Source organism: Parambassis ranga, chromosome 16 (assembly GCF_900634625.1).
Source record: "Parambassis ranga chromosome 16, fParRan2.1, whole genome shotgun sequence".
Taxonomy (NCBI): Eukaryota; Metazoa; Chordata; class Actinopteri; family Ambassidae; genus Parambassis; species Parambassis ranga.
This window is the reverse complement of record NC_041036.1, coordinates 14600721-14613177: the sequence shown is the minus strand read 5'-3', so window position 1 is coordinate 14613177 and position 12457 is coordinate 14600721. Positions and strand designations below refer to the sequence as shown.

General features: G+C 40.4%; 2 protein-coding genes across 2 annotated transcripts; both read left to right on the top strand.

Annotated features, from left to right (window-relative positions):
- Nucleotides 1-3743: 3743 nt before the first annotated feature.
- Nucleotides 3744-7460, top strand: LOC114448384 (mpv17-like protein). The gene is made up of 6 exons (XM_028425301.1): nucleotides 3744-3779; nucleotides 3945-4132; nucleotides 4447-4807; nucleotides 7016-7086; nucleotides 7181-7210; nucleotides 7326-7460. The coding sequence occupies exons 3-6, from the start codon at nucleotides 4477-4479 to the stop codon at nucleotides 7458-7460; spliced, it is 567 nt and encodes a 188-aa protein (XP_028281102.1). The 5' UTR covers nucleotides 3744-3779; nucleotides 3945-4132; nucleotides 4447-4476.
- Nucleotides 7461-8723: 1263 nt separating this feature from the next.
- Nucleotides 8724-12301, top strand: rpl18 (ribosomal protein L18). The gene is made up of 7 exons (XM_028425359.1): nucleotides 8724-8833; nucleotides 9459-9545; nucleotides 9664-9771; nucleotides 10314-10412; nucleotides 10512-10635; nucleotides 11342-11411; nucleotides 12170-12301. Exons 1-7 carry the CDS (start codon nucleotides 8831-8833, stop codon nucleotides 12243-12245), a joined length of 567 nt encoding a protein of 188 aa, XP_028281160.1. The 5' UTR covers nucleotides 8724-8830; the 3' UTR covers nucleotides 12246-12301.
- Nucleotides 12302-12457: the final 156 nt, after the last annotated feature.

Genomic DNA, 12457 nt, shown 5'->3' with positions numbered 1-12457 from the left:
TCTGCTGCTGTGCGGTGTTGAAGTGGCAGCTGATGGAGGCCGGCGCTTGGTTTTGGGTGATGTCCATACTGTGAGACTGTCCCTGTGCAGTATACACATTTTGTCTCTCTGCGCTCCAGTTCAGGATGTAGTTGCTGGTCCTATCTTGGTCTCCATGACAACTGTATCCACATTCATACATGTACTCACCTCCATCACAGTGCAGGTCCTGCAAAGCTAAGCTGTCTGACTGCTCTGCAAATGTAACGTCATGAGCGCCGACCTCCTGCCCAGCGTCACCCTGGCATTCACAGATACTATCAAAATAAGCGTCTACATCCATGCAGCCTTCAGAGTCCTTGTTGCCAATGCTGATGAGGTCCAGTATGTCAGTCAACTGACCCTCATTGACGTCAGCGATGCCTCTCTGAGCCGGAGTGCAGCCTGAGAGCTCTGTGAACATCTGAAGGGAGAAGTCACAAGAGTCCAGAGACAACGGAGACAGCTCTGGAGAGAAGGATGGAGAGATGTCCACATTCGAGTTCAACTGAATGAAACTGGAGTCATTTAGGGGAGTCTGAGTATCTTCTGAGAAGTTATTGATTAAGGATGGATTAAGTTGATGTTCATCACTGCAATATTCAAGATGACAGAGCTCTGCCCCATGGGGAAAGTCTGTGTCTTTTGACGTCAATTCAACCACTTTGCTTTCCTTCCTCTGTCTCCTTTTGCTGTGGTTGTTTTTTCTAAAAGACTGTGACTTGGGGTGACGCTTCCACAGATGTCCTGAGCCTGGTTGCTTCTTTTCACTGACCTCATACAAGTCAACAGAGACATCACTCCTGGACTTCGAGATGTCATTAGTATCTGAGTGAACACTGCATTTGTCTGGATCCTTCAGATGGCCACTCTGAGACGACTGGTCAGGTGTGTCCGGCTTGGTTTTTTCATCTCCCTCCTTAAAATATAGAGCCGAGGCCAGCCGGTGGTTTGCTGCTTCTATGTCTGTAAACTTTCTGTTTACACAAACATAATAAAAAAGATGAAATGGTGAGTAGGAGTTAAAATGCTCTCTGACAGAGGCTCATGTGTGTACAGCAGCTGGTTATTTTAATCTAGAAACAGGGAAAAACTGCTAGCCCCCTGAAAAAGATTGCAAATATTTTCCTAAAAGGTGCAATAATGTAAAAAATTAAAGTAATTTCCTCCGGACAGAATAAACTACGGCGGGTTTATTCACCAGGAGGCTAAATTTTCTTGCTCAGATGATTTACGTTTATGGAATTAAGAAGCCCAACAAGGATTCCTGTTTCACCAAAACATAAATAAATAACCTCACAGTTTTCTTGGCTGTAACCACCTATTTGTGAACCACTGCTTTAAGACACTGCCAGAAACCCGCTGTATCAGTCCTTTTAACATTAGCGCACCGCAGTGATTCCTGATGACCTCACACACCTCTGAATCATGTTGTGCAGGAAGCGGCGGTGGTTGACCTGCCGTTTGGACGGCCTGGTCCTGCGGGGTTTTTGCAGGGTCCTCATCATGTGACCTGCTGCTGAGGTTACAAACGTGTAGAGGTCACGACCCCAGTGGACGCTTCGCTCCAGCCCAGGCTCGAGACTCACAGGGATGGATGGTCGCATGGCTGAGAGATGTAAGCATATACACTTGATTATATAGCACATCTGCAGAAAGTCAATATTTCCAAAAAAATATTTTTTTGTGATCTGAGCGACGATCTCAGATCTTCAAAATAAAAGCTCTTGCTCTTTCTTGGCTGAAACATCTCATCAAAATCTTGACATCATTTTTTGGAGATGCTGCACAAACAAATATTCTGTATTCCCCTCTTAACCTCTGCTGACCTGAAATAGTTATTTAAATGTATCTATATGTGCAACGGAGAAAGAACAAACTATTTGTAAGGGGCTACCAGTCAATAAAGGTTAGGACCTTCTAGAGTAATCCTTAACAATGCCATTTATAACATGTGCAGAAATGTGACAAAGTGGCATTATGTCCCTTTCATCAGTGGGGTGGAGACATCCACAAATCTATTGAAATACCACAAAAATTCATTTCAAAACTGTCCACCACTGAAAGAGAGATGGTGTAAATAAATCAAGATCTGTAGTCATATGAAATTGTTAAAGATTTGTTTAATCTATCTGAATAACAACAATATAAAACAATTAATTTACCGATTATTGTCTGTGACTGCTAGTACAGATTGGTCATTTGTAAATTGCTCTTTAGATTATTTACAATTTAATAAAATTTAATTTAATTAAAATTCTGTCTTACCTGTTTTTCTGCTGCCTGCTGTGTGACTCCCTGCCGTCGGTACTGAAGACTGAGAGAGGCGGCTGCTTCAGAGAGAGGTGTGGCAACTTAATTGTTGATGTATTGTGGGTCATCTTGTGAATTCAAGTGACATCAGTGCTCAATGCAAATCCTCCTCTTTTTTTGTTTCCTGCTGCATGAATGGAAAACAACTTGACAAATTGATAGCGGGAAAGCAAGTCAGACACGATAAGAGGCTCTGAAAAGAAAGAGGCAATTACTGGAAAGTCAACCGCTTGTGCAAGTGTGGGCACACGTCTCCATTGTGTGCCACACCAAAAGCAGCTTGTTAAATACAGGAAGACACAAACACCAGTTGGGGCAGTTAACAAGCCTCTAATTGATCAGCTTAAACTCTGGCCCTAATTATCACATTCTCCAAGGGAAGAGCTAAGATGGTTGCTAGTGGCTTTAATTGACCTTTATAGTTCAATAGCTCACCTTCCAAGTGCAGGATTTTACATATCTATGGCAGCAGGTGGGCGGATAAACTCTCTTTATCCAGATTAGAAGAAAGGAATTCAAATGAGGTATGTTTTAACATGTGTCCTGCACATATTTATTTTTACATTTAGTTCATTTTCACAATATATTTTTCCTCCTGTTTTAACCACATAGAGCAGAAAGCTGGCCATTTACTGACAGAATAAGACAGTATATCTGTTGGATCAAGGATAAAAGAGAATAAATCTGACCCTCCAGCATCCAGAATCAAAGGGGTGATTTTACTACTGATAATATCATCCTTTAATTAATCAATACAGAACAGAGGTGAAGATCCGCTAGACAAAACACCATGATCACAGATTTTTGTTAAACATCCAGCTGCCCAGTGTTTCATTATGTTTAGGCGCTCTACCAGGAGAAAGCTATTACTCAAAAATGGCTGCAGCCTGACGCTCCTACAGTGGACAACTGGTGAGATATATTTAAGGAAACCCATGAAATGGAAAAATGATCTTGTTTACTCAGACTGAGACCTGACTTATATTCAGTACGATGGAACAAATGGAATAGATTTATTACTAACAAGTAACTGGTGACGTGTGGCTCCCCTCAGTGTTCTTTATGGACCATCTATGTGCTGCAAATGAATGTCATTTTATAGTTTCTCCACTTAAGCACTGTTCTCACCTCCTGACAATGTTTTGTTCCTGCTTTAAAAGTTAAAATGAAAAAAACTTAATAATAATAAATCACTTGGTTGGTATCTTTTTACATGCAGGTCACTGTCGGTACATTACTCCTGAATCTTCCTAAAGCCACAACTCAGTCTGTTGAATATTTTTTTAGTCAAAAATGTTTTGTGACTCTTCTGCAGTGTAGCTGGGAGGAACCACTGCTGTAGGAGTGGCCTCTATTTATAGTGACACCACATGTGCTCCTGAGCAGGGGGCTCACAGCAAACCTACCAGTGTGTCTTCAACTTCAGCGCCCAATCAGAAGAACCTGCGGTAAGTTGTCCTCACTGTTTGACACAGGCTTACCTGGTGACCTTTGTTCACATGAAATACATCACATTGTATTAATATATTGATTTCACACTTATGTCATTATTCCTCTGTTGTCCACTGCAGATCATTGCTCTGTCAGTTACTTCACATATGGCATTTTCTCAGATTCCTGCATGCTGATAAAGCGTTTATCACACATTCCCTGCTGCTGCAATGGCAGAACTTTGACCTCCTGTCCATTGTAGCATTGCCTCTGCTCCTCCTCCTGGTCCAGCAGAACCAATCAGAAAAAAAGGTTTGACTCTTTGATCTCTTTAAACTGAAGAGGACGGTGAGAAGAGTCACACAGAAAGGTGAGTGGGACTGTTATTGGAAAAACAGCTACAAAATAATAAGACAATGCAATCTGTAACACCATTAATACAATACAATAGTAATTTGTCATTGTTGTGTCACACACACATTACATTAGAGCATCATCAGTAAATGAACAGCAGTAAACATAGTGCAGTTGTCAAATTCTATAAAGTGCAGATGCCTAAGAATGTAAACAATCATCTTAAAGGCACAACATGGGCCCACCATGACATGTAACATGCAGGGAATACAGTGCATCTGTGTGTGAAACCGAGAATAGTTTGTTTTTTGTTGTGCTGCTGTACTCCAGGGACCAATATCTCTGATCGGATTTTTCACCATGAACCGGGCCTGGGCTGTGTTCAAAGCTCACCCGTACATCGGTAACGTCTTGGGATACACAGCGCTGTTTGCCTCAGCTGACATCATACAGCAGAGTGTGCTGAGAGGAAAACCTGCAGCATCCTCATCAGAGGAACCAGCTGGCATTGACTGGTGTCAGACAGCCCGGGTGGCAACTGTTGGCTTCTGTTTCCATGCCAACTTCAACTATCACTGGCTCAGGGGGCTGGAGAGGATGCTGCCAGGAAGTGGAGTGAAGGCAGTGACAGGAAAAGTTGTGGTGGATCAGCTGGTTGCGGCTCCTCTCACCATCAGTGCCTTTTATATAGGTGAGTGAGTTACAAAAAGGATTTAAACCACTGTTTATTCGAGAAATGGCTGTGTCTGATTTGCTTTTCTTCTTATAGATCAACTTATCAATGTATTAAGTCTGTAATGTTCCTCTAAGAGAACTTGTAATCTGAGACAGACTTTGGCTTAGATCAAATTATAATTTCATATATACACTCAACAAAAATATAAACGCAACACTTTTGTTTTTGCTCCCATGTTTCATGAGATGGACTTGAAGATCTAAACTTCATTCCAGATACACAATATTACCATTCCTCTCAAACATTGTTCACAAATCTGTCTAAATGTGTGATAGTGAGCACTTCTGCTTTGCTGAGATAATCCATCCCACCTCACAGGTGTGCCACATCAAGATGCTGATCTGACATCATGATTAGTGCACAGGTGTACCTCAAACTGCCCACAATAAAAGGCCACCCTGAAATGTGCAGTTTTGTCTCACAGCAAAATGCCACAGATGCCACAAGCATTGAGGGAGCGTGCAATTGGCATGCTGACAGCAGGAATGTCAACCAGATCTGTTGCTCGTGCATTGAATGTTCATTTCTCCACCATAAGCCGTCTCCAAAGGCGTTTCAGAGAATATGGCAGTACATCCAACCGGCCTCACAACCGCAGACCACGAGTAACCACACCAGCCCAGGACCTCCACATCCAGCAGGTTCACCTCCGAGATCGTCTGAGACCAGCCTCTCAGACAGCTGCTGAAACAATTGGTTTGCATAACCAAACAATTTCTGCACAAACTGTCAGAAACCGTCTCAGGGAAGCTCAACTGCATGCTCGTCGTCATCATCGGGGTCTTAACCTGACTCCAGATCGTCGCCGTAACAGACTTGAGTGGGCAAATGCTCACATTCGATGGCGTCTAGCACGTTGGAGAGGTGTTCTCTTCACGGATGAATCTCGGTTTACATTGTTCAGGGCAGATGGCAGACAGCGTGTGTGGCGTCGTGTGGGTGAGCGCTTTGCTGATGTCAATGTTGTGGATCGAGTGGCCCATGGTGGTGGTGGGGTCATGGTATGGGCAGGCATCTGTTATGGACGAAGAACACAGGTGCATTTTATTGATGGCATTTTGAATGCACAGAGATACCGTGATGAGATCCTGAGGCCCATTGTTGTGCCATACATCCATGAACATCACCTCATGTTTCAGCAAGATAATGCACGGCCCCATGTTGCAAGGATCTGTACACAATTCTTGGAAGCAAAATGTCCCAGTTCTTGCATGGCCAGCATACTCACCGGACATGTCACCCATTGAACATGTTTGGGATGTGCTTGACCGGCGTATACGACAGCGTGCACCAGTTCCCACTAATATCCAGCAACTTCGCACAGCCATTGAAGAGGAGTGGACCAACATTCCACAGGCCACAATAGACAATCTGATAAACTCTATGCGAAGAAGATGTGTTGCACTGCATGAGGCAAATGGTGGTCACACCAGATACTGACTGGTTCTGAGTCCCCAGACCGCCAATAAAGCAGAAACAAAATGCACATTTCAGGGTGGCCTTTTATTGTGGGCAGTTTAAGGTACACCTGTGCACTAATCATGATGTCAGATCAGCATCTTGATGTGGCACACCTGTGAGGTGGGATGGATTATCTCAGCAAAGCAGAAGTGCTCACTATCACACATTTAGACAGATTTGTGAACAATGTTTGAGAGGAATGGTAATATTGTGTATCTGGAATGAAGTTTAGATCTTCAAGTCCATCTCATGAAACATGGGAGCAAAAACAAAAGTGTTGCGTTTATATTTTTGTTGAGTGTATTTATGTATAATTATATACTAATAAAATAAAAAACAAAATAAACCAAATCATAATCACCCTCAAAAGACCTACATGTATGTAGCCTTAACTAAACTACAAATTACAGCCAGCACTGGTTAATTATGTAGAAGATGTTTATGTTCCTGAATGATTATGCAATAATGTAGACTTTGTGCTCTATAGGATGTTGAATTGTGTATTTTCCCTCATGTTTTCGCAAGCTAATCTGATCTACAGTGTCCAGCTCCTACATCTGTGAATAAAGTGTCAGTAAATGGGGTCAAAACAAACTGCAACCGACTCACAAGATGAAGCTTTTCCATGTTCTAGCTCTGAAAACAGGTACTGAAATCTAAAGTAAATGTGTGGTTTTAATGATTTAATTCCTCTGTTTTTAGGTTTAAGTTTACTAGAAAACAAAGAGGATCCATTTGAAGACTGGAGACAGAAATTCTGGACGTCTTACAAGGTATATTTTTTGTTCATTATACCACATGATGGAGAGGATGATGTGTTTTCAAATGCTGTAATAAGTCCTTCTCTTTATAAATGTCTGTGTATAGACTGGAGTGGTGTTTTGGTCAACAATGCAGGTGAGACATTCCATATATTTCTGCTGCTGACACACGGTGAGTCAGAATAATGCAAAAAGAATAAAGACAAACATTCATAATGACATCATCTATTTCTTCTTTTCTTAAACTTCAGGCAGTGAACTTTACTTTTGTCCCCCCTGTGGCTCGGACCGCTTTTCTAGGGGGCATCGCGCTGGCTTTCACAATTTACCTGTGTCACATGAAACAGCAGCACAAGCACACACTGAGGCCCTCCACTAAAGTATAGACATGAAGCTGATGCATCCTAGGGCAGAAAATAAACGACTAAGGAAACTAGGAAAGAATCTTAAATAAGATCATGTTGTTTTCTGTGATATCAGCTGATCTGCACACCTTCTAGTTTGTTTAAACTTTTGTTTAAGACATAATATGAGCAACAGAGCTGTTTACTGCCACACTAGGATAGCTTTGCAGCTGTTGCCATATATTTGTAACCATACAGGTAAAGGTTTATTGTTTACATTATGTTTTCCTTCCATTTGTTTACAGCTATAGGTCAGTAAACTCAACAATAATACAGTAAAGATTTACCTTTAAAAAATGAAATATTTGTTGTTATATTTAATGGTTAATTACCCATTTTCAATATCTTGTCAGTATGAGCGACCTGATCTGTAAAGTCCTAAGAGTCCTATGGAAAATAAAAAAATAAGAAGATTGTTGTTTATTCTCTTTCTTTCAATAAAAGAAAACATGAAGTCACAGGTGCTCAGCAGTGATCCCATCATATCTGGGATAGGCCAATACTGGCTGATAATATTGTCTAATGTAACAGTCAGGCTCAAATATGTCAGTTTAACAGAAAAAAATACCGATGTTCAATTATGCAGGTCCTTCCTACCTGCTGCCGTCAGACTGTACAATCAGGCCTGCTCGAAGTAGCTTATGTGTATATGTATATATATATATATATATATATATATATATATATATATATATATATATATATATATAGCCATTCCTAGCTTAGACCACACTTCCTCCTGTATAATAACTTGGTCATGCAGTGCAATAACTTTACTAATACTAATAACTTTTACTTTCATCTTTACTGTACCAGATTATAATGTGTAATAACAGTTCGGTACTGAAGTCACTTTATTCTGTTATTATTCTGTTATTATTATTCTGTTAATTAATCAAACTAATTAATCAAAATTAATTCACCTTGTGTTCATTTTCATCCTCCCAGATCATCATGTGCAACAGCTTCGTACTCACGTCAGTTTATTCTGGTATTTAATCAAGCAATCAAGCTGTGCTGTTGCTGCTGTAACACTGAATTTCCCCTGTCAGGGACTAATAAAGGATTATCTTATCTTATCTTATCTTATCTTTTCATTCCATAAGTAAAATTCACACAGATCAATTTAATTTAATTTGAACATTTAATTTGAAACATGTGTCCCAACATTTGGTGACTCCTGTCACGGCCTGTTTCTGCCGCTAGAGGCTCCACCTCTACGTTACCACAGCTGTTTGACTGCGGTCGGCAGGAAGCGCGTGCTCTCTAACCAATCAGACACCCGAGATTTCAGCTCACATCTTATCGCGAGACCTCCGCTCTTCCTTTTCCCTTTTCGCTCTGAGTCCAAGATGGTAGGTGCTGTTAGCAGATTTTTATAAACACGATAGCTACAGTATCCACGTTCATCCTCTAAACTAAACCATCTCACAGTCCTTGTAAAACTGTTTATGTGGTCTGAACACCATTCACGTCGCATACCTGCAAAGATTTCGTGTTATTTGACCTGATAATTCATACTAGCTTACGTTGGAAACCGGCGCTCTATAGGCAGCCGCTTCGAGCCGTGGGCTAAATTCGAAAGGGGAGTTAGAAAGCGATGTGTTACACCAATTCCTAGACTATGTTTGTTTATTTATATGTGTTTCTAAATGTTAAACTTCAGCCGTATTTAACTTTGGTGGTTTGTTCGCGGTAGCATTGGTGACAAGCTAGCTAGAGTGTCAACGTGTGTACCGGCCTCTGCTACACGTAGCTGCTCGGGCCATGTGTAGTATATTTTGCTTCTAACATAAATGCTTCGCTTTTAATATGTGTTATATGTCTTGACTGTGAAATGTATTATAACACAAGAATAACAGGGGAGCTAAGATGCAGTTAACGGCACTACAGCATTACCAGTGATTGGGATAAAGCTAATAGATGCTAAGTGTTGACTATTTCCTCAGTTGATCAATGTATATGTGTTCATTTTTCAAGGGAGTTGACATCAGGCATAACAAGGACCGTAAGGTGCACAGGAAGGAGCCAAAGAGCCAGGATATCTATCTGAGGCTCTTGGTCAAGGTAAGTGTTGACCACTGCATTGTATATTTGCAGAGATATTTCTATCACTTTGAAATGTGTAAATTTAATGATCAGCGTAATCTGAGTTATTCCTAATGATCCTGCTGGTTTCTTGCAGTTGTACAGGTTCCTGGCCCGTCGCACCAGTGCTCCCTTCAACAAGGTTGTCTTGAGAAGGCTTTTCATGAGCAGGACCAACAGGCCTCCCATCTCCATCTCTCGTCTGGTTAGTTACATTTCTTCGTGCTATACATCACACTTAAACACTTATTTTGCTCATACTGTTTGAAACCAGTTTTTTATGTAATGTTATGTGATATGCAATATACATTTTTGCTTGTGTTCAGCTGTGGATTTATTACCACAGCATCAGTAGCCTTGTATGACCTTGGATAATGTGCTGAATTTATATTGATCCTTATGTGAAGCTGGCATGAATTTTTGCTTGCGGTAGTGTGAAAGTCATTGTGTAATCATTGTGATTAGTTTTAGTCCATGTAATTTGTTCTGAATGTTTCAGTTTAGTTGGAATCAGGTTGAATTATGTTTGTGTTTTTATTGCTTTGATATTGGTGCTGTAAATTGTGAAAAGATTTGGGCCATTTCCAAATCTATACCAACCACCAGGCGACATTTGTGTATAATGTCATGTTGCATACTTAATACAAGTCCTTTTTAAACCCTCATAATCAGGAAAAGGATGAAGTAATATTGACATGTGCGATCCCTGTTTTCAAACACATTAAACTTGCTTTTTTTCCCTGTAAGATCCGTAAGATGAAGCTGCCCGGCCGTGACAACAGAATTGCTGTTGTTGTGGGAACGGTCACTGATGATGTCAGGATTCAGGATATCCCCAAGCTCAAGGTAAGCGTTTGCTTGTATGTATACATGTTAGTTTTATTTTAGCACTTTAAAGCTATAACCAATCTCTAAAATGGTCATGTCCCCTTCTCTTTCCAATAGATCTGTGCTCTGAGGGTAACTGATGGTGCCCGCAGAAGGATCCTGAAGTCAGGAGGACAAGTGATGACCTTTGACCAGCTGGCTTTGGCTTCACCCAAAGGACATGGCACAGTGCTGCTGTCAGGTAACTACACATCTATATATTTTCTCCTGATCACTAACCTATAGTCTATTCTGTGTACATGCATTAAACACATTTTTTGTTCTTATTTGTATATTTTGTAAATTTAGATTAGTCACATTCTTATTTTCTTCTATTCGGCATTCTTATTATATGTTACTGTTTTATGTATGCATTAAACCACCAAAGCAAATTCCTAATAATGTGAAACCTTTTCACTTTAAATGGCAATAAACATGATTTTGGTTCTGATCCTCTATAGTACAACTGTGCATTTTAGAAAAATGACCATCAGCATTCAGCATGCCTTGCCATCATAGGATTTATAGTTGTATGTTCAAGTTCAGTTATTTGTTTTTCAAGAACATGGAAGAGCACTAATGTTTCCCAGGCCAGCTATAGAACAGATTAATTAAGAACAGAGTAATATAGCCTTAAATTATGACAATAAATAATAAAGTAATAACACTGCTGCAGAGCTGAGCCTTCTTGGGTGGGAACTAGTTTTTTAAATCCATACATTACAGTTCTGCTTCAATTAGGAAGTGAGCTTATTTCAGGGCCAAAGCACTGGTCAGTGATCATAAAACAATTTACACCAGTCACAAAAGTTGTATGCACGTCTCTTTATGTTCAGTGTCACAAAGATGTGTACGCCATTTGTTCTGCTTTGCTCTGTCTTTCTATAATCTGTGACATTTTTTTTCAGGACCCCGCAAAGCCAGAGAGGTTTACAGGCACTTTGGAAAGGCTCCTGGAACCCCTCACAGCCACACCAAGTATGTTTACAGTTAATGTGTTTGTCTAATTATGAACAAAAAAGTGTTGACAGTTGTAAGTCATAACTGTGGCTGTTATTTTTAATCGGTTTGATGCTTGGTTACAACACACACTAGAATTGGTAGACTGTCAGTTCAGAGCCAGCTTTCTTAGGCTACAGCTGTTTACTACTCATTTTAGGACTCAAAGAGAGGAGTTTGGAAAATGTTGACTGTCTTAGCAGCAAAAAAAAAATTATTTAATCTGGGCAAAATGTGATGGTTTTTGTTGTTGGTGCTAAAACACTCAACTGGATGGAGAGCCGTATTATTGTAGATGCAACCTTAATCTAACTGTTTTGCAGTGTGTTTTTGGCACTGAGCTCTCCTAGCAGGGCTGAGGATTTGTTAGTACACCAATGAAGTATGCTAGAAAATAATGGATAATGAATATAATGGAATTAGAAATTCCAGGCGGCTGTTTGGCAATAGCTAGTTGTGGTACAATCGCTGTGCCCCTGTTGAACTGAATAAAATGCAGTTATGGACTGTGCTGCAGGGTAACACCTATGCCCAGCGTGTAAATGTCGCTGCACAGGGGAAGTCTTGCTAAAATGTTGGATTAATCTGTAGCAGTGTCAGATATTTTAGCTCTTATTCTGATCTTTACATAGCTGGATTGTAAAACACAGAATGATGTAAATACCTTGTTATATGAAGTTGATTGCACTTTCATTGAGCTCAAAATGTTAAATAACTTTATTTTCTTCAATTTCCAGGCCCTACGTCCGTTCCAAGGGCAGAAAGTTCGAGAGAGCCCGTGGTCGCAGACCTGGCTGTGGCTTCAAGAACTAGTCTGTTTTTGTTTTCCATGCAGTCTAATGCAAATAAAAGAATGGCTGTACAAATGAGTCATCTTCAGTGTTTCATTGCACTCCTCACTTACCCTTTCAGTTCCATCTATCACTGACATTAACGTTGTTATTGGGTTGTAACATTATTTTAAGCTGACAAAGGCCTGCTGATTAAAAAGCCTTTTGTGTATCTCTAACCTTATCCACTCGTTT